General features: G+C 40.4%; 1 protein-coding gene across 1 annotated transcript; it reads left to right on the forward strand.

The window, feature by feature from the left end:
- Nucleotides 1–1,822: 1,822 nt before the first annotated feature.
- RBP1 (retinol binding protein 1) lies at nt 1,823–25,120 on the forward strand. Its single transcript, XM_074963965.1, has 4 exons — nt 1,823–2,312; nt 2,981–3,159; nt 19,819–19,920; nt 24,848–25,120. Exons 1-4 carry the CDS (start codon nt 2,240–2,242, stop codon nt 24,899–24,901), a joined length of 408 nt encoding a protein of 135 aa, XP_074820066.1. The 5' UTR covers nt 1,823–2,239; the 3' UTR covers nt 24,902–25,120.
- The last annotated feature ends 1,071 nt before the right edge of the window (nt 25,121–26,191 follow it).

The raw sequence follows: 26,191 nt of genomic DNA on the forward strand, positions 1-26,191 counted from the left end.
CAGGTGTTGTGGGACAACTTGTCTGCCCTCTCTGGTGACTGCATGCTGATACATGGGCATGTTAGTAGGCATTTTTTTCCTATATCAGACACCAGACATGTGAAGATGGAGAAACTGCAAGGCAAACTGCAAGTAGGACACTGAGCGGGAGCTGAGCAGAGTGATAATCCACTTCCAGTCACAAGGCTAATGGGAAGGTACTGGAGGATCATCATGTCTTGATTGTTGTCCATGGCTGCACATTTTCACTGCACTTCCTTCAGAAGCAATATGTTACCTCAGGATATGCCCCAAAGCTCAGGGAGTGGTCGCTACTATATGATGTAGCACTGATAGAGACGTGTAGCTGTTTAATTTCCATATTTACATAATCTGAAATTTCAACGTTATAAATTAAAATGACCTTTGGGTGTTGACATGCATTTTATACTTACAATAAAGCTTGGTATGTACTATGGAGATCTGTCTGGATAGGTCATGTAGCTCTTCATTAGTTCAGCTCTTTGCAGCAGGATACCCTTTGCAACGAGTCAAGATAAAGGGTCAAGGAAGACATTTGTCGTGTTACTTGCATCTGATTTCAGATGCCGTTTTCCCACTCCAAAATCAGATTGACTACACACCCTTTGTCTCTGACTTGGAAGATTGGAGCTGGAGCACACATGTCACCCTGGTGCATCCGATGAAGTGAGCTGTAGCTCACGAAAGCTTATGCTCAATTAAATTGGTTAGTCTCTAAGGTGCCACAAGTACTCCTTTTCCTGTTGCATCAGTATGTCATGCACAGTTACATTTTATTTACTCCACATACATCTTTTCTGAAGATCCAAGAGGATATTCGTCAGTTATCAGTGAACTTCCAATGCCTGATGGATCAAGAATGATGTCAACCTGGTTGCCCCGCCCACTGTTGCATTAGGAACATACGAATATAGTATTTGCAATACTGCGTCATGTCACATTGGTACATTGTAATGTCAAGTAGCTACTTTTACATGATGCTTTCCAGGTGACATTCCACCTTCTCCCACTGTACATAACCCACTGAGCTTATCATGCAATGCTGGATATGTAGGGGAAACATTTCTTACTGGCCCTGTGGTGATTTAGCTTCTGTCCAAAAGCATGAGATTTGATTATCTGTATCTCAGCTTGCACAACTATCACTGGTATACTTGGTCATCAAATTCTCCAGCCCCTTTTCAAATCTAGCTACGCAGTTTAACTTTATGAACTCTTACATTAGTGGATGCCACAGGCAGGTTACAGCTTGTGTGAAGTGTTTTATTTGCTTTTAAATTGACAGCCATGACCTATCCCTAAGTGTAGGAAGATTTTACAATCTCAGGCTACTTCCCTCAAGCAATGATATATTATTGTTTGAATAATCTGGTACTGTAGCACCAACTTTTCACTTGCTCATTTCAGCAGTATTTAATGTCTCCTGAAATGCTTCTTGTTCCAGTGTCTGAACATGGTTTGCATTCCCTTAACTAACAGCACGCTCTGATTAATAAAGACATGCAGCACTGATGAAGACATAAGATAACTGGAATTGGCCATTACTCCCTAATAATAACCTCTGCTGAATAATGACTGGCTTTTCCTGAGCCATCAATTCACCAACCAGTCGATATCTGCTGGCATCACCCCTCACTTGAAGATGACTGTATAATCATGGCTTATTACTAAACTCTGAAACAGAACACACAATTACCTTCACTGGTAGAGCTTGTGTGATCCTCTTCTGAGGGGAAGAGATAAAAAAAACCACTGAAAATATTCTCAAATACTCCAAACAAACAGGATTTCAATTGTCTGCAGAAGCCACCCAATGTGTCCACTACAGCCAGCCACCTATTGTAATATCCATCCATATGCCTAAATCAGCCATCTTATTTTCTAAGCAGCATAGAAGGGGAGGAGTAATGTGGATAAAATGGACACCCGGATAATCAGTGGCCTTACAGCCATTGTATTGAAGGTGAATGTTCCATTCCATTTAAATGAAGCCATCCTGCTGTCATTATAAATCTAAAAGGTTCAGCTTTGTGGAAGGATTTAATGGTAACCCTTCAGCAGTAATCGGATTAGAGGGGCTCATATAACTGCATGGTCTGAAGAACAGATAAAAGAAACCAGAGTTCAAACTCGCCACAGAGGACAGGCATTGAGCTGTGTGGTGCAGAATCAACTCGCTGTTCTGAGGCTTTGGTTTTGGCTATCATATACCCCAGAAATGCCTGCAAATTTCAATGGTTACTGGAAAATGCTTAGCAATGACAATTTTGAGGAGTATCTGAAAGCACTGGGTAAGATTCCTTTCATGTTTCTTTAGCACATAATCAATAAAATGCCACCTATCTTAGTCAGGTTGGATTTGATTTCTTCTGGGATAGTCACAACCACAATTTTAATGCAGTCTTTAAAAAATGCTTTCTTCAAAAAATATGATTACTCTGTGTTATGCAAAGTTTTGTTTGATTTGCTTTAAGCGACCTGTTTGCTTTTTACCTTACTACCACTAATCTATGCAGAGATTCAGCTACAGAACTTTAAAGGGCAAGCAAAAATTATTCTCTCAACATACATGTAGGTGGAAAGAAAACAAAATGTGCTTGATGTAAAAGTTTGTGTGTATGCAGTTGGCAGGGAGGTATGTAAAATGCTTATTTCTATAGAAGTAGCATTTTTAAGTAATCAGAATGAATTTGTGTCAAATATCTCAGTAGGAATTAGTAATGTCATGTTTCCTTTCATCTGTTTGTTTAGAAACACGTTTGTTGTGGTAATAAATGTAAAGGGTACAAGGTTTTTTCCAAGTAAGCAAATTAATTCACTTGTAATTAACTTTAGTAAAACAGCCAGGGAACTATTTACTTGTGTTTTGGTCCATCCCAATCCTCTCAAGTTGTACAAGTCTTGTATTGTTGAAGATTTGTGGCTTTACTGCAAATCTTTTTTTCTGTTTTGCTTTCAGATGTAAACATTGCTGTGAGAAAAATTGCCAACTTGCTAAAACCTGACAAAGAAATCATTCAGAATGGAGATCATATGATCATTAAAACGCTAAGCACTTTTAGAAACTACATCATGGAATTTGATGTAGGAAAAGAGTTTGAGGAGGATTTAGCAGGGGTGGATGATCGCAAATGCATGGTAAGAATTAGAACTGTTACTATTGCATGACAAAAAAAGATTAGAAATAATTAGTAATAATCCTAGGTCTTGCAGCAGGATGCGGAGGCAAGACATTTTCATGTGGTTGTTCTTAGAATTTTTATTTTTGTATTTGACAGCTTCATTTAGACAGGGCTGCAAACTGGTTTTAGCTTGTCTTTACAATAAAGGAATGTTAATGTTAAACTTGAATGTGAAGTTATTTCTTTTATTAAAGAACAGGCACTAGGTTTAAATTGTCTCCAGTATAATGTCATTGTAGAGTGACATTTGCTATTCAAAAAGTCATTTACAGCCAAATTGTGCCACCCTTATATTGAGTAGTGCTTCACCACAGAAGCAAGCCTGTTGATTTCGGTGGGGTAGTTTACTACTTAATATGAGCAAGGGTGACAGGACGGAGGCCCCTAATGTTTAGGAACTGGTGCTTTTCCTCTTTCTCTCTCTCTCTACCTTCCCTCACTTCTGTGGTGTTGAGAAGTTGTATAGTCAATTGCTTGACCACACTCTGGTTTGTTATGAAATATATACAAGAGGCCATAACCAATGCCAGTCAGGTTTATTGATCTAGGCCAATAATAATATAGTACAGGAAAAAGGATCTATATGGATGATACCATTTTCCATGAAGCTGTCTCATGCAGCATTGTTACATTCACCTTGCGCAGAAGGCGTGCTCCCAAAGTTACACCCTTTTTATCCCCTACCTGTTTACCAACGAAAGGTACTGTGTATGTCATGTGAAACTAGATTTCACTATAAATCTCCCCACTGTATTTTCCACTGAATGTATCCGATGAAGTGAGCTGTAGCTCACGAAAGCTTATGCTCAAATAAATTGGTTAGTCTCTAAGGTGCCACAAGTACTCCTTTTCTTTTTGTAGATTTAACTGATCAGCTTTCTACCTTGTTTTTCTGGTAGCGTGGTGTACCCCTTATTTTTGTTCTGAACACATGTGTTGGAGGTATTAAAGAACGTGAAGACACCTCCTAGGTTTGTCCTAGGGTAGATAGCTTGTGAGGGGAACTCCTGTTCTGTTGCTATAATAAAATAATCACATGTCCTGATCCTGACAGCTTTCCTATCTACTTAAGCCATAGCTTACTTCAGGTATGCAAAGTGTTATGGAATACTGAGCATAAGTGAACAGGAGTATAATAAAGATATAGGCCAATTTAGGCTATTTAACTGCTATATTTATGTTTAGTAATATTTGTGCTTAATATATATGGTGTGGATAATACATGTTATCAATATAATATATATGCAAGTAGCCAGTATATACTGGTCAACAGTGGAGAGTTTTGCTACACTACAGACAGCAGGCTTAGCACATCCATTTAACAAGACAAAACCAGAGCAAATCTTACAGTAAGTAAGTGGCTCCAAGTGCTCTCCCTTGTGAGCTTTTACAAAATATTGTCTCTGGCAAGAGGTATCTCATGACCAATAATACCAATTAGCAGAAAAGGCTCAAGACTATCAAGCTACTTAGATAAGTCTGAGACTGGATATTATCTCTCCCATTAGTCCTAGGGCATGCCATCTCTGCAATCTCCTAAAGCGCAGGAATTGCTGACGAGCTAAAGAAAATTATTTTACCAGCCATTGTAGCAGGGAAACAAAGCAGAAATGAAATAATAGGCTCCCATTCTTAAAAAAACCTGGCCATCTCTATGACTGATCAATATTTTTCTCTGACATCAGGATGTAGAAGTTTACTTTTGATCTAGCAATGGCAGGAAAAGGAAGGTTTATGAGATCCGGTGAAAGGGAATGGCTAGATACGTGTCAAGCCACTGCATGGGCTAAACCTTCAGTACTCTTTGCTTCAGAGCCCAGACACCAGGAGGGGAAAAAAAGGCATTTTTTCCCCTCCTTCCCTCTTCTCTTTCCCCCCAAAAGGTGGTATAGTATAGTACAGCATTTCTAGTTACTGGCAGCTCCTTAAATCAGGGCATAGAGGCTCAATAGAGAGGTATACAACTATTTAAGCTTTATTGACCCTGTGTGGTTTGCATGAGTCACAATACTGACTGAATTCTCAAAGACTTGTCCCAGAATTCACTGGGCTTGCTGTAAAACCCAGGATGGATTACCTGGGTGGCATCATCTGCTGCAATTGTTCTGAAATTCCAGTCAGGAATCTGGGGGAATATACCTGAGATATGACACTTTCACCAAATCTGATCTGACATCTTGGCCACCAATGCTATAAACAATCTAGAGCTGCAGCTCTGCAACTAAATAAATACATTAGTAATGTTAGCCTCATTATATCTACCAGAATTGCCTTGGGTAATAGTGTAATTTATAGTTTAGTGCTTCCTATGGAATTATAAATGGATTATTTTTTTAAGAATGAGATCCCAGCTCTCCTACATCATAGGAGGGTTGCACACTGGAACTGTCTCAGGTTATTTTGCTCTCCAGACCCTGGGAACAATATGCAATGTGGTGCTGTACCAGTGCGATGACTTACTGGCGCAGCACCTCCTGCTGGTTGTCCTGGGAATTAGCTCTTTTCCAGCTTTGGAGCACTCTCTGCAGGCCAATGTCTCGCTTGCCGCTGGCCCCATGTCCCTCCTGGACCCCGGTGCCCTTTACCCTGGGGTTCTGCCCCAGCAGTACCCCCACGCTCTGGGTCTCCCCTCCCAGGGGAACCCCCAACCCTCTAAACCCACCTTGCCCCAGTGGCTACTGCCAGTCATCATCTAGCCCCTGCTCATTGGGGCAGACTGCAGTCTGTAATGACCACTCATCATTGGCAAAGGGTTTGGACCTGCTGCCTTTGCCTAGTCTTGGGCTGCCCCTCTGCAGCCCCAGTACCTGTGTAGGCCTTCACCAAGGCCTGCAGCCTGGGGGTTTAATCAGGCTGGAGCTCCCCAAGCTCCCTTTGCCCTTTCCCAGCGCTGCTCAGCTTCAGGTACCTTGCTCCCAGGCAACTAACCCTTCCAGCTCTCAGGCTAGAGTGAGACTCTTTCACCTTCTGGCCCACCACCCTCTTATAAAGGCCAGCTGTGGCCTGATTGGGGCATGGCCCCAGCTGTGGCTGCTTCCCCCAATCAGCCTCGCTGTTCCCCGCCACAGCCCTCTCCAGGGCTGCTTTAACCCATTCAGGGCCAGAGCAGGGTGACCACCCCGCTACAGGTGCCCATAGCCTTTGAGTGACTAATCACTAGTTTCTGACCCTGGCACAAATAAGGGATGGCACAAGAAGCACAGGGACTGTTCTTGCCTAGTGTTCCTGGGGGCAAGTCACTCTGAAAGAAGCAGGGAGAAGGTGGAATTTGGCCTTGATTCCTCCTCTCTTCCACACTGGCATGAGCTGGGAAGGTGAGAATGGCTTCATCTTCCAAATAGATGTTGCATCTTGCACACTTCCCCTCTGTGGGCGGAAGTGTGATTTGAGTATCCTGAGAGGAAGGATGGTTCAGTGGTTATGAAACTGAACTGGGACTTGAGAGAACAGACTTCATGTAGGACCTTGGGCTTGTCACTGAATCGTTCTGTGCCTCAGTTTCCCATCTGTAGGCTGGGGATAATACCTCTTTTTCTCACAATCTAAATAGACAAGGCAAGGAGTGGAAGTTCTTCAGGGCAGACACTGTTACTATGAGACATTTGCTGGGGCCTTTTGGCGTTATGTTAGTACTGTTAGTAAATGATAATAGAAGCACAACCTGGCCTTGTATGAGTGCTTCCAAATGAAGTAAAATCAGGAAAGTGCTGCCTTTTCACATCTGTGAAACTAGGCCGAAGCCCATCCTCTGAGTCACAGTGTAGAAGTAAATATTGTTTTGATAGAAAAGTGGTTCAAGTAAATCCTACACTGAGTTGATGTACTAGAAGCATACTACAGAGATATTGCCTATGAGGTATCAGGAAGTTCAGTTTTGAGAAAATTCTTGTTGGCAATATACATAACTGTGTTGGACGTAAGCATCTAATGTAAGACCTCAATGTTTTGATGATACCGGTATAAATAACTACGTAGTTGCAGAGGTTGTGAATAACATCTGTACAGCAGCTCTCCTTTTAACTAACAACTATTATTTTCCTAGATCCTATCTGCTTGCTCATTCCCTGACTTCTCAGCAGTGTTGCCAACTCTTGCAATTTTACCTCACAATATTTCGTGGTTTTTTTAAAGCACCAGCTCCTGGAATCATAGGCTTATATCAGAATCCCCTGTGATGCCACTAGTCCACTGTGTGTAGATTATTTTTAAAAAGCAGATGAATTAATAGATAATACAAACAGTAAGTTATATCGATACAAGATAAAAAATTGGTGACTCTTCATTGTGTACACTTAGTTTACATTTTGGTCATATTTCTATAGGGAAAATGTAACCTTGACAGGTTGTGGGATAGTTAGAATAATTCCAAATATCAAAAGCACCTGTGATGAGGAAAGACTAAAGAAATTGAGCTGATTCTTATCAGAGAACAAAGACTTTGATGTGGCTTAAAGAAGGTACAGAATGTCACGAGTGGGGTTGGTATTATTGAGCTAGGTGCTTTGTCAGGGTTTTTGTCCTTATACTCTGCTAAAGCATCAATACTGATCACTGCTAGAGGCCAGACAGGGCTTGTTGGACCTTTGCTGAATTAAGTTTAAGTATCTTTCAGGTCCATTGTTTTAAGAGAATGGTTTATGTATGATGTGTTCCCACCACGGGGGAGGGCTACTACCCCTCCTCCAAGAACTAAAAACAGCATGTGGAGATTAAGGCAAATCAGCCCAGTTGTAACCCCACCACAAAGATACCACCTCCTGGAAAGGCTCACATATACTGATTCTCCAGGGACCAAGAGCCAAATAAATGACTCAGGGATAAATAGTCTGAGTTTAAACTGATCCAGCAAATGGACAGGACCTTCTGTTCAAAGAAGGGCCCCAATCCTTGAGAAAGGGTTGGAAGGATTGACACCTGCCCGAGTCCTTGTTGGAGTTGGTTGATCTCTGGTAAGCTTTTTAGAAAGTGTTTCTTTTATTGTTTTTAATAGGTTTTCTCTGCAATGCGTTCACCTTAAGAATAGAGTGCTTGCTTAGAAAGAGCTGTGTTATAACATGTAATTTTATCTTTTTGAGAAATGCAAGCAGGATGCCTTCATTCATATCAGTCCACAGCAGTAATGTATATTTTCACAGTATTTTCCCTCTGCTGTTGAGTTTTATTACTTGGATTTGACTTTAACTGTATTAGCCATAGAAAAATTCTTTACCTTTACTAATTATCCGAGCCTTAAATTTGTGAAAGGATGTGTCTATTCTGCATGTACATTACAATAGTTTAAAGTAATTATTTGACTGTTACAAATAAATTTAACCTTATTCCATTACATTCAATAATGGAATAAGTAGACTTGATAGGACTGGTTCTGATCTCTCTCCCACCAGGTACAAGGCTACCTGCTTCTTTCAAGTCACTTCTGCTTTACACAAGTGTGAGGTCAGAATTGGGCCCATTATAACATTACATAAGATGTGAAGTTAATTAACAAGTATTTAGGGAGGGTCTAGTCCACGGTATTACTGGATTCTACGAGAGGAATGAACTGTTGCTAATCTATTTTATATCAGGAATCATAATTAAGACCATGTCTACCAGAAGAGCAGGCACCCTGTAATTATAATCACAGGGATTTCCATGGGACCGCTCAGAGAGAAAAGTAGTACTCAGCACAAGTCTGAGGCCCATTATCAATTGTGCCATTTTAATGAGATGTGTTGAACAACCTGCCTCTAAATCCGCAGCCCTTCCACTTGACCCACAGGTTGATTCATGTGTCTTGTGTTCCTGCCTCCTTTTCTGATTCTGTCCTCCTGTAACAGTTCTACTTCCTCTAACAGCTCTGTGCTTTCAAGTATGCCCTTACATCCCCCATCTTGAGGATAAAACATCCCTCAGTCCCTGTCGTCTCTCTACCATTCTATCCTCTGGGCTTGTTTCAAACAGTACTACATTGAGGTACACTAAGGAACTTTTGATGCATACCCACAGTGTCCATACAGGCCAGTTAGTGTGGGACATGCTAGTGCATGCTAGAATTTACAGCCCTCTGCTGCGGAGCCCACAAATTCTGGCGAGTTTGTCTTTCAGTACAGATTTGAGCAGGCCTATAAGGGTATGTCTATGCAGCAAAGAAAAACCCACGGCTGGCCCGTGCCAGCTGACTCAGGCTCGGGCTGTAGGGCTGTTTCATTCCTGTATAGACTTCTGGGCCCTGGCTGCAGCCCAACTCTGGAACCCTCCCTCCTCGGAGGGTCCTAGAGCCCAGGCTCCAGCCTAAGCATTGAAGTCTACACAGCAATGAAACAGCCCCACGGCCAGAGCCCTGAGCACCCGAGTTGGCTGGCATGGGCCAGCTGTGGACATCTAGTTGCTGTGCAAACATACCCTAGTTGAACAAACATGTTCCAGAGTCCTATAGTGGCAGATTTCTGTTGCCAGGTGCCAGAACTCAGAGGAGCACCCACAGCAAGAGAGGGACATTGTGGTACACCCTACCAACCTATTTGCTTTGAATTAACTTTTGGTGCTGCAAAGTGAAGCAGAAGACAGGACACCGGGGGCCGGATCATGGTAGCGAGAGTACAAGTGTGAGTGTGGGGGAAAGGATGAAATAAACAGCTCCATTGTGTACATACACAATGTATGTAGATGCTCACCCTGCTCTATCTAGTGTGCTAAAAATAGCAGTGCAGCCTCACGAGTACAGTCCTGACTAACTCCTGCGTATACACATGGGAGGCTAGCCCAAGCTGCCACCCATGCCACCACAGCCACCATCCTATATTGAGCATGCTAGCTCGAACATGTGTGTCTATCCATGCTGGGAAGCCCCTCCCAGCTGCTGTGTAGATCTACCCAATGTGGCTAGGAAGCACAGGCTCAACACATCGATAATGCCACTAGAGGGATACCTTAATCCTGGCCCCATTCTCCCCTCCGCTCCTGGGAATATTTGTTGCATCCTTTGACAGGGTGGCAGAGGTGCGACTGCCACGTACACCCCAGGAAGAAATCTGTCTGAAGAATCCTGAGGATTCACTTTCAGTAGGAAGCAACTTTGCAGCCCTTCCAGCACAGGCTCCATCTCTAAGCCACATTCCAGCGCAATGGTCCACTTTTCCAAACCCAGTGGAAGAGTCTCCAGTGGAGTGGAAGACAATTTTCAAGTGCATTTAATTTCTATAGTCAGGTCAAAACACAATACATTCAGATCCATAGACTAAATGACACAAATGTTTCTATAGGCTGTGCGTGGTCCTTCTGTTCACAGACAGCCAAGCTCTTGGCACCACTTCTTTAGCTACAGTTCCTGCCCACCTGGATCATTTCCAAGCTGAAAGGAGAAACCAAACATTTTAAAATTCTTTGTAGATGCTGAAAAGCTTTGTATACTTGGGATGAGTCATTTGCGGAAGAAATGTATTTCCCTGCATCAAACTTCAATTTTTCTTGGACTTCTGGCAAGTCTGTCATGAAACTCATTGAACATGTAGTAAGAGCATCTCTTAGGATACAACATTGTCTTACTACTGTAGATCACTTGCATTTTGAGAACCTTGTTGGAAGCCAGTTTTGCATACTTTCTCCAGCAGAACACTGGTGCTGTTCAAGAAATTTTATTTGTCTCTGGCTTGTCAAGGTTCATGATTGTAAAAACAAACAAACAAAAAAACCACACACACAGACAGGCAAATAGGAAACATGAAGGAACTGATTTCCTTACACATGGTTCAGGCATCATGTTCTTCAGGTCATCTTCTTCTTTTGCTGCGTTTCAGAGCCTGTAGCACTTCAACAGTTTGGGAACCTAATAGCTTTGTTTTCTCAGCATTTCCATAGCGGATTCAGCTTCCTGGATTTCATGTGCAAATCCCAACTGCAGCTGGAAGATAAAAAGTGCACACATTTTTGATTCAGAAGGTCCACTGAAAGAAACTGCATTTTCAGGAGAGCGGGTTGCTTCATGCACTACCAGATGAAACTCTTTGTTACAAAGTAGATAGAATGTCTTGTTGAGCTTAGTTCACTTGTTCAGCTCTAGGCTGTCTTTTTGCTGACATTGTCCTATTCCTGCTTATGGTTCTGAGTCACAGTTTGGGCAACACTTATTATGAGTTTGATGTTCAGTGAGCTTTTGTATATTTATTGAGATATCCTGGATCTCCTGGATTTTTGATTGTCCACCTGTACTCGATATTACTGTATCAGACTTTGCCATCAACTAAATCTCATCCGATGATTCCTGTTGTATGACTAGAGAAGTGTCAGAAGAATGTCCATGTGACACTAACTCATACTATGTCACTTTAATTGTACTCTGTTTTTATTAGCTTGTCTTTGTGTCGCTAGTCCGGTGATGACTATATCACCCATGTTGTCTTTTATTTGCAGAGGAGCCATGTCATGGGTTCAGAGGAGGCCTACCATTTCTTCTCCTCACCTGAGTCAGTCTTCCATCTCCTGTAACTTGCATTTTTCTCAAACAACTTGTAGATGTAAAGAACGACTATTTTAATGACTGCTTCAGTCCCACTGTGTTCACAATTTCTGCGTAGTAGTTGAAATATTGTTAAAATATTGTACAAGAAGGTAGATTAATGGATTGTTTCAGCTAACCTGTCGTTGCTGGAGACGTAAATTCAAATTCTGACATAGGTCAAAAGGGAAAGATGAATTTTCTGCTCCATGTTTGATCACATCAGATGATGACCATAATTTTGTTCATTTCAGCAATAAACTGTGGGATTCCTGGTACTGGGTCTGCTCTAAAGCTCTGTAGAGAAGAGTGAAAGGACAGAGGTGCTGCAAACTTTTGTTACCTTAACTAACAAAACACAGAACCTCAATCTAAGTTTTTTTTCCTGATCAAGGCATATTACCTGTGTTTGTCACTGCAGGGCCTTTGCCCCTAGTTTTCTCAGCTTCAGACACATACCCTTTTTCTACTCTTGGGGTCTGGTCTGGTGAGTCAGCAACAATAACTCTGCATCTCTCTGTAGTGCCCTGGAAGTTTGCGCAGTTTTTCCTTGCAGTGTTCTTGGCTTGCTTTAAATGACACAAAAGGGGCTCATCCTGCAAAGTACTAAACACCCTCAACTATTATTGGCTTCATTGAGTAAGATACCAACAGAATCACTGGATTGAGAAGGACTATGTTCGGGAATGTGGCATACAGTCTTGGGTCACTGCAGCCATTTGCTGCATGGCAATATAAAGACACCTCTCTGAGTGGTATTAGGAAGAAAAACAGAAATGCCTATGCTGTAGTCCCCTAAAGGAAGGGAAATCAATAACACATTTTTGATGAAAGGCAGTAGCTACAATTCACATCTTTAGATGCTACAAGGTGGGATTCTTCTTAAACGTCCATTGTTGTTCTTGATCAGTAAAAAAAATAGTTCTTTAATCTTTGAACAATTCATGTTATTGTCTTTTATTCACCAATAAGATATGCCAGCAGGTTTAGATTATATGCTGCACTGTGCATGTGAGCACATTAGGGATAGTACAGCAGGAAACATTCTGGAAAGCCAGCATCAAAGGCTTTTGCATTTGGGCCACAAAGGGAAAAATACCGTTTTCTGATAAAACAGTTCTGATGAATACTGGAGTAAATCTTAGAAGTCGATATTTGTGACCCCGTGTCAATATGATTTATCACTAAATGTAGGAATTGTGACTGACCTTACTTCCATGAAGACTACACTAGTGTGGTTGCCACTGGGGGAAATGCAAAAGGATAGTCAATAGGTTTGTTTGGTTTCACTGAATGTTCCATTCATAAATTTTCGTTGGCCCACACTTGAAGACAATAGTGTTACTGCTGAAATGGGCATGTGTAATGTGTATTCTGGGCTTTCCTTTTCAGGAAGATGCTGCTGCTTTGGATGCATATTTAAATTACAATGTTCATAACACACAAACAGATGAGGCAATCAATTTTTTTTAGTGAATTAAACACCCAAGCAAAATAAAGACATCTGAAGAAAAGCAGTTTAATTGAGACCATACAGCTCAGCTCATCAAGAATATGTATAATATAAGGCAAAAAATGATAAAACAAACCTCAGAGATAGAAGAAGAAAGATTTATTTGCCGTCTGAGTGTTTAAAAGCTTGTGCTTTCTCAGACTTCTCCAGGATACCTATTTGGGGCAGTGAATACAGTACAATCTATTTTGTAGAGTCACCTCAGACCTGCTAACTAAAGCACTCAAGTACTGTACAGTTAGAATTAAAAACATTGTAAGTAAATTAATAGTATTTACAACCACCTTCTTGTAACTTGGAAATAGAAAACCCAGAGAGGCTTTAGCACAAAAAGGTAAAAGGAAATGGGGGCAAAACAGAACTATTACAGGTGAATAAGTTGTTGGGGGTGACTTTAAAGATCCCAGTGTCAAATAGAGGCCTAAAATACAAGCAGCTATTGAAGGTTGTGGCTTGTGTGTGGAGAAGGAGCTATGTGATTGTGCACAGACACAGTACTATCAGGAGGACATCACTACTGGTTTCCTTCTAAAATTTCTGTGGATATTGTACCCGCTTTAAGCTGCATTTGACCCACAGAGGTTTAAGTGACTAGTCCAAGGTCACATTGCAGCTAAGTGGCAGAGTCAGAAATATAAGCAAGAAGTCCTGGCTCAGTGCCCAGCTCCCATCACAATACCACTTAATTTCATGCATCCTAACTGATTGTTAATGGATACACTGAAATAACTTTAAGCCCCTTAACAAGCTCTTTTGTCCAGTCTACCCTTTTTTGTGACCTGCAAAAATGGAGTTTAACTAAAGTTTAACAATCAGAAGTGTTGTGCAATTTTCAGGACCGGTGGTATCCCCCAGGTAAGCACATGTTGCTTGCTAGGGAATTCTGTAGGTCTGCAGCGCATAGATCTATAGGTCTTGTCCTTTTTTTTTTTTAAAGATGTCAGTGTGTTTTGTATTTGTCGGGAACAGGAGTTACAGCGAGCCAGTAAGTAATCCTAACAGGCACACAGTGAGACACAATCATCATGCCAAATGCCTGCCTGCCACTGTCATGTGTTTTCTGCCTCAAACTAAAGTCATTACAGACTACACAAATATTCCACTTCAGCACTGTATTCTGTGCCTTAGTTAATGTTTACAATAATTTAAGGGGGTCTTTTCTTTTAAGAGAATGAAAAGTTTAAGGAAGGTTTAAAGGGTTCGTTTACTGTTTGAAGTAGAAGCAGCAGCACAAGCAGTTATGAATCCAAAAATCTACATTACATTTTTGAAATAACTGGGTGTCTCCCAGCCAAGAGTCACTGAAATATTCTAAGTATTGCTGTGATGCTTGGAGTTCCTTCCCCGGACCTGAAGAAGAGCTCTGTGTGGTTCAAAAGCTTGTCTCTCTCACCAACAGAAGTTGGTCCAATAAAAGATATTACCTCACCCACCTTGTCTCTCTAAAATACTCTTCTTCTTTGTATAACTAATTAGTTTATAGTGGAAAAGAACTGTTTTATCTTCCAATGTAAACCCCAGCAGGGTACTTCCATAGCTTCCTTCTGAATGTCTGAATCATAGACATAGAGCCTTTCCCCAGCATGTTTAATCTAAGATTTAAATGTTTTAGAAGTTGTGTAATGCACTCCAATAATATAGTAATATTATGGTGATTAAAGTGCCGTGTTTGTGCTGAAGTAAAACTGTTTATACCCTTTGGATGTTTTTTTTTAATGTCTCCTATATTATTTCCCTATAATATGCCCTATTCATGGGAAGGATGTCAAACTGGCAGAAATGGAAACTGAAATATTCACTTTATCCTCCAGGCAGTGTAAGATTTTCAAGGAAGCAAGGAATCCCAGGCTTCAGTGAATTGTTATTAATTTATGACATCAAGATTTTAAGAGATGAACCCGGATTAAAATTTTTCATTCAGAGACCCAAACTCTATCTCCACATCTCTCTCACCTATTTCCTCTTGAGTCTTAGCTGTCTGTTAGATGTATGTGGTGTCCAGCAGATGGCATTATGCAACAGGCAGCAGCGCTGCAAGCTTTCTTCCTGCTTGTCCATATGGTGGGTAATGTGCTCTATAGAAGAGAGATTTCTAAAGTGCATCTCTTGGTATTGAAACCTCCCCCTCAATTACTGGGAGCGGATCACATCCACCCTGACTAAATTGGCCTTCAGCATTGGTTCTCCACCTGTAAGGTAACTCACTTCTCTTCATGTGCCAATATATATTTATGCCCGTATCTGTAATTTTCACTCCATGCAGCTGAAGAAGTGGGGTTTTTTACCCACAACAGCTTATGCCCAAATAAATGTTAGTCTTTAAGGTGCCACTGGACTCCTCATGGTTTTTGTAGCTAAGCTGGTCACATCTCATGGAAAATAGAAATAGATCTCTTCTGTTCCAAAAATATTGCCCTATTTCCACTAGCTCTCAGTAGTATTTTCTCAGTTGCTTTTTTTTTTTATCAGCCATTAGAGTTTCAGCTAAAGGGAAAACCCCCAATGATAAAATACTACTGATTAAGATTAATTCTCCTGACATACCAATTTCTGCTACCTCTGGAACAAAGATGAGGAGAACACTGTGTTCTTCTCTAATAGGTTCTGTTCTCTTTGAATCCTGTAGGAAAATGAGCACAACATAAGGTCAGAAAAGATTTGATTTGCTTGCACCATTCAAGTGTGTATGTATATCCATGCATCCAAAGAGAAGGCAAAAAAGACTATTGGGAATTCTAGGTAATAAAACTGCAGAATTAATGCAATCTCTTGCCTTGTGCCTCTGGGGGGTCATGCTAAATCACTTAAAGGAATGTCTAACCTTGATTGGTAAAAAGGAACATAAAAACATTGCATTTTTCTGTGCTCAGACAGCATTTTAATCACCTTAGAAAGCTGAGGGGGGGAATAAAGTTGTCTCCCTGTGCTGCTAGAAAGATTTCTTTATTTTCCCCAGCTGAACTAGACTAGAGAGGAGTTATCAGACCTCTTACAAGTTAGACAAAGATGCATAAAGTTTATTATTGTTGATATGAGCATTGGATGAACATAACCCGATTCTGATCTCACACTGGCTTTACACCTACGTAATGCAACTGATTTAAATGGAGTTATTCCTGGTAAACGTCAGTGTAAGATCAGAATAGAATCAGGCCCAGTGTGTTGCTGCTTTGTGTCTTATGATTTACATTATCTGGGCAAACTATATGTGGTGAATTATTTACTACATACATTTAGTTTTTTTTTCTGTCCATAAGTTATCTTCACATGGGGGGGGGGTCCATTTTTACAGATTTTTTCATGATTCAGAATTGTTTGACAGCTTTATATGAATTTATTTCAGACTATGAATTGTTGATACATTATTCACTTTGATTAGTTGCTATTGGTTGCCTGAGTCACCAACTGTTGTTTACACTCTGGGATTGGATGACTGAAGAATTTATAAACAGATAAAAAGGAATCAAATTTTAAGATGGATATATTCACCCTCCTGGCAAAAACCATGGCACCAAACGCATTTTTCACAAGTATGTTTGAGACTTACCTAATTTGTGAATAAAAACCAAAAACAAATCAATGGTTCAATATTCATAGGAATGAAATAAAGTATTGTGAATGCCACAAAAGTGAATTTACAGGCTTTATTAGAACAAATATTTGGAAACTTATTTTTTGCCATATTTGTCCAGTTTTAACTAATATTCATAGGTACTTGTTCTACAATTAGCTTTCATTGGGACCACTCCCGTTCCACTTGCAGTCAGTAGAAAATGCTCCACTTGACTTCATTGGGGAAGGACTGAGCCTTTTATTTGTAAATGTTTCTTTCACTGAAGTGATTTTTCTATGCTGTATTCAGCATTACAGGCCAAACAGGCTTTAAGTTTCACTGTGGCTGTGCTTGGCAAAACACAGTTATCGGGTCAGTTCCGTTCCCCGCTACCCACTATGCAATGGGAAGAATGCATTTCGCTCAGTTCTCTAGGAAGGTGAGTGGGCCAGATCCTCAGCCAGTGTAAACCAGTGTAGCTTCAGAGTCGAGCTCGGTAATGTGAATGAATATTTCTTCTGTTTTGAAATTACCCCCCTCTCCTCCCCACACACACTCTTTGAATGCCTTGATATTGACCTTCTCTAATTTTTCTTTTTTATAGAATATTTATGGCCTTTATATTTATGTAGATAATTAAGGTGCAGATCTTGCCCTCAGTTTATGCAGCCCCATTGTCCTCCCCCTTTGTCACTTAATCTTGTTTATCACAAACTGCTTTTGATTAGTTCCAATACAATTTGATTACTTTCTTCTATGGTACAAAGACTCCTGAAAATCTGCAAAAGTCAAGGTACGTAGTTAAAAATAATAATGGGAGGTTGTTGATGCTTTTTCCTTAATAAGTGTCCCTTGAGTATGTCCTGTATATTCACCAACATTTCTTAAACATCTTGCTTTAATCATTTCCATTAGTATATTTCATGAGCCCGCATAGCCTTCCTACTCTTCATTTACTAGTGCGTATGGGGGTGGATAGAACAATATTGCTGATTGCCATGGCAGCATTGTGCATATCTGCAGCTATCATTAATTCTTAATGGAAGGGTTCAGGCCATGAGGAACCCACCAGTAAAGGAAGCCAACTTAATCTTTAATGGAAATTGGTTTTAAAATAGACATTGCAAAAAGAGACAAATGAAAACTAGTGTTACGCTTGTGAATCTCATGAATGGCTAGAACATCTACATCTTAGAAGTTCGAATTTTCTAACTGGCCATTTTAACCCTTTGTGACTTATTTCACAATAATTTTTATGCATATCTTCTCCTGTCAGATGAATATGCTGAACATGTCGTAATCAGTAGTCCTTCATGTAGTAAGGTATTAAGACAGTAAAATGTAGGTGGTTCTTTATGAACGTGATTTGCTGCTGAGTTTATTTTAGAGGGAAAGACCAAAACATTTCTGAATGCATTGTAAAAAGTGGAGAGACTTTTAGCAAGGACAGTTGAATAGTTTGTCTTCAGAGACTCCATATGACTGACAGTGCCTCGCTTACAATTATTTACCCTGGCAATCTTTCTCATGATTCATTTTCTATGCTTGTTTAGTCGGAAGCTTCCCCTGGGATTTATAGATGGTGGCTATCATGGTTATCATTTGAGAATTAATTGTTTGTAACATACACATCCTCAAAAAAGAATAGGGATGAGTAGTACTTAAGCCCTATTCAGTGTTCAACTCCTGAGCATGACAAATGTAGGCTGACTTCTTTTTAAAAAAAAGCAAGGTGGAGACAAGTGAATTTCCATAATGTCTGTAGAATTAAACCTTTTCTCCATTTTTGACTGCTCACAGAGGCAATGTCTTCAAGGCTTTCAAGATCTGCACAGTAATTCCTTACTTTTTTTATTCCTTGGACTCAGTTCTCCACTCTGTTACACTGGTTTAAAACCAGTATTATTCTACCAGTGCTCAGGGTAACACTGGAGTAAAACTAGTGTAATGGAGCCAAAAATCACCTTTTTGTTTTTATATCACAAAACAATATTTCATTTCAATCCATCGTACATTGTTACAAGAAAAAAATCTAGTCGTTGCTTTTAAAGATAAATAAGCTGTACTGCCTTAGGGCCTGATCCTGCAAATGCTTACACGTGTGAGTTGTTTTACTCATGGGAGAAGTCCCATTGAACTACTCAGGTAGTCATGTATAAATGTTTACAGAATTATGCCCAACCCAGCACAGCCACTGGGACTTACACCCTTTCTTAAAGTTAAGGGCATGTTTGAGTGCTTTGCTAAATAAGAAAGGGTTGTTGAGCCAGGGCCTAAAAGGGTATTTAATAAAACCAAAAACGTAATGAAGGAAATCTGTCATAGTTTCAGCATCTCCATAACTAAAGAAGGGTCTCCCAGGCAGAGATGCTACTTCCACAGAAAGTCCTGATTGATGATGTCGGACAGCCTGGGACATGAACTGCAGCTCAGCATTTGGATGCACAGGAAAGGCCTAGACAGTTATTGTGAGGTACAGCCAATTATTATTTTAAAGCAGGGTGTAGTTGGCCCCAGGCATGTGTAGGATCTGAAGGAAGGATTGGGGAGGCTACCTAATGATGGGAAACGTAACTTTTAGAAGGTCAAAATTTCAGGCCCTTTTGGAAACATACTACTAGTCTGAGCAACAATGGAAAGAGTGCATATGTGTATAAAAAAGGGAGAGCGGTCATACATGTGAATTAAGGCAGCTTTTTCTCCTGACCTTGAGGGTCAGCATTTGTGAAGAAATCATTACCAAAAAATCATAGATCTGACTATACCACATGGATTCTTACAACAGCTTTAAGAGTCTCCTGCTTTTCTGGTGTATTGAGACACCCAGCTTCATTTCCTGCGGCTCAGACTTTGCCATCAAACTACATTTAATTGTTCTTTTTAATGACTTCAAGAAGTTTAAAAAAAAGTGTGTGTGAGATATACTCTTCTCTTCTTAGTAATGCGATAGTGTGTTTAAAATAGCTATTGTATTACACTGAAGCTTTCCTTTAAGGAAATTGACTCCACCTAAGTGTAATAGATGCAACTGAATGCCATAATAATGCTGAATAACATGTATATATTTTGCTAGACTAACGTGAGTTGGGATGGAGATAAACTTCTTTGCGTACAGAAAGGAGAAAAAGAAGGCCGTGGTTGGACCCAGTGGATCGAAGGAGATGAAATGCACCTGGTATGGTCATGTAACATGTTTTAGATGCCATAATTTTTTCTCTTATTTATTCAAATGGTGAAAGTAACAGCACACAGCTTGCCGCACATTATCTTGGCTTACTGTGGAGTAATTAAACATTGGTGTTGCATTTGACTTGCTTGTAAAGCAATAATTTCATGCCGGGCCATTATTCTCTCATGCCCCTTCTGCAAAGAGCAATGTTCTAAATTCACGCAATCTTTGTGTTAACTGTTTGTTCCCAGATCTATCCATTTAAATTGTGTGCACAGAGGAAGACATGTCATAGAAATATCCTTCATGCACTCAGTGATATAAACAGTATGGGGACTGAAGAAATTCTGTATCTAGCTGCATAAGCCAGAGGGAGAAAAAAATACTTTTTAAATATGGGCCAGAATGAATTCTGGCTTAGAAAATAAAGAGAGCAGTTTTGTTTGTAAAACGCCATGCTCTTTCTGACTGTTGTCTCTATATTTCCTAGTTAACAGCAATTAACATAAGTTTATAACATTTTTTTCTAGATAGAGGTTCATAACATCCTCTTTGAGGCTTACCTGATGTGGTAAAATGTTCTTTTCCCACTGAAGGAAGAAAATCAGATCTTTAGTCCCACTCACTGTTCAATTCACGCAGCACCTAGGAGTTTTCTGTTTAGAATGCTGAATCCCTGTCTCCAGATCAGTAGCACAATGCCATCAGAGATCTCTGCAACAGCACCCAGAGCCAAGTGAATGCCACTTTACTGCATAGAAGGGTCTGCGAAAGGTTAGGAGGGAAGGAGGCCCAGAAACACATTTTAGGTCTGTCCCATGTAATCAATTTTTTTTTTCCACACACTGCCTAATGCCTTTGTGTGTGACCTCCATGGATGATACTATGGCCCCATTGAAGCCAATGGTAAAACTCCCACTGACTTCAGTGGGGTCAAGATTTCACCCACACATGTATTTTTCACAGTCAGTATAGCCTCATTGTCCCCAGTTTTAAATCACTTGGCACACTGGCCTTGAGCTACCATCATTGCATCAAGAAATAATGGATAGGAATCCCCTTTGAGCCTGCTAATCCTGCTTCTGAATCAATCTGCGTGACAGCTCCTTCGTTCATTCGTTCCCTCTGTGGAGCTGAACGCGTGCTGTTTCAATAATGCTCCCAAACCTTGCTGAGGAGAGAAGTTAATGAGGGGGGTCAAAAGTCAAAGCTGGATCTCCCACTGACATTGCAGAGCACTTATCACAGGGAAAAGCAGCCAGTTCTTTTTAAAAACCATTTCTTCTAATTGCTCTGTAGCCTTTGCTAGTTTGTTCTGTAACTAGGGTGACCAGATGTCCCAATTTATAGGGACAGTCCCGCTTTTGGGGTCTTTTTCTTATATAGGCTCATATTGCCCCCCACCCCGTCCCGATTTTTCACGTCTATCTGTAACACATATCTTTACATGTGTTGTTGTTGCTGTCCCGGTCCCCATTCCTACATATGTCTGGCATATTCAGGCTCCAGGCAGGGGAAGTCTGCTAGGAGCCATGGAGAAAGTAATCCTTGTCACAATGGCAGCACAGATGTGGAGTCCCGCTATGTTTAACTTTAAGGACATGTATTTCTCCATCCCTTTTCAGCAAAGCAATTACATACGTGCTTAAGTGCCATTGACTTTTCAGCATCCAGACCTGCTGCTTCAAGGGCTCTCTGGGCCACTGGGAGGGTTCCTATTCAAGCAGACACATAACCAACATTGCCATTTCCAGCTCAGCATGACATGTACCAAATCACACTCTTTTGTACCAGCCAAGTACTGACACTGCTGTATATAAAATACTCTGGATGGAGAAAGTCTCTAAATTGCTTTAATGCCCAGCCTTTTCTGATGTACATTTTGTCACTTCTTGTATGTTTCACTAACTCAAAAAGGCATCTTCAGTCCCATTGGAATCCTCATTGTGGTCTCCTCTCCTTTGACCTTATTTAAAACTTGTGAAACTTTTAAATAATTGAGATCTTCAGGTCTCTGTCATTCTGAGAGCCCTTTGGTGCCAAGGCAAATTACCATAAACATATTTTATGATACTTCAATAATTATTTTATGATCCTATTGAACTTTACACAATGATCCAAATATTTATTTAAACATTTGCACAGTTTTATAATATATTGAGTGTTATGCCTTGGAGTTTAGTAGTTTCCCACCAGATGCTTGCACCCTGCTAGTTCTCCTGGTCTGAATTTTGTAGTATGATGGTCTTCTTTTTCTTTTTTTTTTCCCCCCTTCCTTCCTCAAATTCTGTTTCACTACAGTGACTTAAAACAGGCACTTATCTGGCCATTCTCCAGTTCCTTCTGAATTTTATAGCCTTTTTCTTTTGTATTGACTGCCTCTCACAATTTGTGGTGTTTTTTTAATCAGTAGGTTTCATAACTTTACTGCATGTTCCTTCTTCCAGATTGATATATCAGAGTGAACAAAATTGGTTCTAATACCAATCCTTGTAGAACTCTACTAGTTGTTTCCATTCATCCTGAACTGTGTCCTCTTACTAGTACCTTTGAAATCCAGCCATCCATTCAAGTAGCTCTGCCCAGTAATATACTTACTGTCCTAGATTAGTCTTTTGTGTGATACTATATCAAAATTTTTCCTTTAGTCCTAGCAAACTATGTTCATGGCTTCCCTGTCAGTTTTGTCTCACGCCCTGAAAACGTTCAGTAAGACATTTTCAAAAATTTTCTCCAAGTTAGGTCTCTAAGTTAAGTCAAGTCAGAAATGTCTAAGTTCAGCCCTTTCCTATCCCTCAGGAGGTTTTCTCAATACTGTCTCCACCGCTGAAGTAATGTTTGTGAAGCTGTAATTGGCTGTTTCTTCTCCAGAACACCACCTACAGTGGCTCTCATTTTTCAATGACCATGTACCACCTTGTGGTATTTATCTTTATTGCCGTATTTCCTATATTTAATGTGGAAAATACTGCAAATAGCATAGTAAATGTAACTACTGCTTATGGGAGATGTCCAGTTTTTAATGATATCCTCTCCATCTCTCTTGCTACATCCTTGATGATTCTGGAACAGATCCTCTTTGCTTGTTCTGTGTCTTAGGTCCCAGTCTTGCAAGCTGTTGTGCCTGGGTAGAGCTCTGTGCGGGAATAAGAGTCTACCTATGCAGAGCAGCTTGCAGGATTGGAACCTTAGTCTTTGGGGTGAAATCCTGGTCCTGTTGAAGTCAGTAACAAAACTCCCATTCTCTTCAGTGGAGTCAGGATTTCGCTCCAGATGTTTAATGTCTTAATTATCTGTTCAGACTTTATCTTGATTTTCTTCAGTAGTGGTTTCCTTCCTAACCAATGTTCCTTTGCGAACACTTGAGCCAAACCAGTTATCATCCCCATCTTTCAGAGGCACCAGTGTCTCTTTTATTTTACTTTATGTTCCTTGTGTACTTGAAGGCTTTTTTATCTGTTTCTCTTTTCCTCTATCTACAGTATTTAAATAATTGTTGAGTTAGATAGAAGCTTCCTTTTCCTTCGTTTGTTTGTCTAATCATTTTATACGATTTCTATATACCTTCCTTTTAACTGCAGTCCTATTTTGTACATGCCTTTCTTTCTTGATCATATTCTGCTCTCTTTCCTTCACCCTCATTGGTCTTTTGTATTCCAGCAATATCCATTGCTAGATCATGGGCATTTATTAATTTATTTTTGAACACATTTCATTTCCTCTTCTTTTGTTTTATCATATTGATTTAATTTCTTGCGTTCTTTCTAAGTTTGCTCAAGTAAAATCAATGAGCAGATCTGAAAAAGTAAGTGGTGGCTGTTTCCTAATCTCTGCCCATTTGTGACCCCAAAATGAGGAGCTACTTGCAGCATATTGTGCAGATTTTCATAAAATGGTTGTTCTTTTTTGGGTGCTTTGATGAGCAACAAAAGTGTTGTTGTGATCTTATTTGGCTTCAGCATGAACATTCGTTAAGATAAACAGTGTTCCATACTTCTCTCAGAGCTGTTCTCTCAAGATGGGTACAACCTGAAGTAGATATCACTGCATCTGTTTACATGCTGCAGTTCACACTGTGAAGTTTATCTCTGCAGCCTCTACTAGCAACTGAATTATTTTTTAAAAAGTCTTAGATTATGAAACGCAACATGGCAGCCACCAGACAAAAGTGCTGGATATCCAACCAAGCATGCTCCACTCAAATCCAGCCTTTGGGTAAAATCCTCTGTCCTACAGAGCACTGCAAAATGCACTGGATCACTTCTAAATTGCTTCTTCTCTGCCCTGTCAGTTCTCCATTACCAATTATCTTCATGGAGCTATCCAAACATAAATTAGGGATTGCACCCTTCTTGGTTCCCTCTTTTACATAATGTGTAATGAAACAGAAAAGTACCAGGTCCATTCACTGTTCAATATACTTCTTCCATCTAATTTGTCTGAGTCTGAGGCAATTTTTCAGCGGCCTTCTGTTTTTGGCACTTGCAACTGGTTACCCATGCATCAGTGAGGACACAGTCCTTATGCAGATGCAAAAATTTATTTTTGCACATGTAGCTTGGGTACTATTCAATTTGCATATGCAGATATGCTGCTTGTATGCCCACAATGGATAAATGTCCATTTTGATGTGTGCAAAAAGTAACGTGCAAAAGTGAGAATCCTTACAACAGTGGAATCCTAGGCTGGATATTTGGCCCTTGTACTAATTATTAGCTTTTTTCCACAGTTCTATCCAATTTCAGTTATTGTTGCTGCATCATCATACATTCCTATTATCGAATTACTCTAACACTTGTTCCTTAATTTGAATCCACTGTAATTGTCCATCTAATATTTGACTTAACCATATAAGTAGGTGTTTTAGAAACTGACATTTACACAGTACATCCATGTGTGTAAGTCACACTTATGACTCATATTTTCCTTTCAGGAAATCAGAGTAGGCGGTGTCAAATGTAAACAAGTCTTTAAGAAGGTACAGTGAACCTAACCTGCCCATTGCTGATACAGAGATGAAGAAGAACAGAATAGAATGTATGGACTTGCTACCAAAGCGCCACCTGCTCTTAGTGCCCAAGTATATCCTTAACATCTAGCGAGCAGACCCCCGTGAACATCTGTGCACATGAAATTAGAACTGTGTAGTGCTGTCTTTGCAAAAAGGATTTTTTTAAAGAAATCATTCTAACTAAACACAATCATTTTTAGAAATGCTAATTAAAGATACTGAAAATCATAAATCACTGTGTGTGCCTTACTTTATGGTAGATCTAAGTCTAAAGTAGTTTAATATAAGTGAGTTTGAGGGTTTTAAAGTATTGTTATTGCTGTTTCTCATTTACACTAATGCCACTTTACATTGCAGTAGTCATGTGAAGCATCCTTAAGGTGGACTTTCTTTGTAAGATCTTGTGGTGGGGTGTAAACCACATAGATAAACAAAGGGGTTAGCAAGAGTCAGACCTCAAATTAGTCCACCTGGCTGTAACTGGAGGGTGTCTCAGGCTTGGGGAGGAGCTGGGTGGTCTTCTGATGGAAGGAAGTGAAAATTACTGGGGAGAAGGTCCAGGAGAGAGACCCAGGACAGAAAGGCCCGGAAGGCAGAGGGAAGAAACCACAGGGAAACTAGCCTCAGGGGTAGGCCCTGGGAAAGGGTCTACATTCTAGAGAAGTAGCCGTGGGGGTCAGTTTTCCACAACAGGAATGGAGCTGCAGAGAATCTGGAAAGATTGAAAGCTCAAACCCAGATAGATGAAGGTTGCTTTAGCAGTGGTTGGGGCTTCCTGAGTTCTGTTGGGAAGAAGTCTGGAACCCCACCCCCAGCCCTGGAAAAAAAGAATGGGACTACAGAGGAGCCCAGGACAGATGGAAGACGCCATGTTGATAATTAGAGTTGTGTGGGACATTCATACCCGAGAAAGGGTGAGACTTTAAAGTGACCTGGCAAGAGGACTGAGTAACGAGAAGATGTAGACCACTGCAGGGGCAGAGGGACAACTGGCAGAGGACGGCACAGGAGAAGTGCCTACCACACCACATCCTGCCACAAAGGGTCACTCTAGCTGGGGAGTCTCTCTTTGACAGCTCCCTTTTCAGTGCTGGAGATTGTAAAGGGCCATTCGTGTAAATGTGGATCAGATCCAAAGTATTTTGTTGTTTTAAAAAAAACCCAAAGATTGAAGTCCTGACTCCACTGAAGTCAATGGCAGTTTTGCTATTGTCTTCAGTGGAGCAGGATTTCACCTGAACTGTTGTAATAGAAGAGAGATTGTAA

This window comes from Natator depressus, chromosome 9 (genome assembly GCF_965152275.1).
Source record: "Natator depressus isolate rNatDep1 chromosome 9, rNatDep2.hap1, whole genome shotgun sequence".
In the NCBI taxonomy this organism is placed as follows: domain Eukaryota; kingdom Metazoa; phylum Chordata; order Testudines; family Cheloniidae; genus Natator; species Natator depressus.

What these genes read in the sequence shown, in the direction of transcription:
- RBP1 (XM_074963965.1), top strand. Translation starts at nt 2,240, where the DNA reads ATGCCTGCAAATTTCAATGGTTACTGGAAAATGCTTAGCAATGACAAT. An exon ending in GGAGTATCTGAAAGCACTGG is followed by an intron (nt 2,313 to 2,980) that starts GTAAGATTCCTT and finishes TTTTGCTTTCAG; the next exon opens with ATGTAAACATTGCTGTGAGA. An exon ending in AAGGAGATGAAATGCACCTG is followed by an intron (nt 19,921 to 24,847) that starts GTATGGTCATGT and finishes TTTTCCTTTCAG; the next exon opens with GAAATCAGAGTAGGCGGTGT.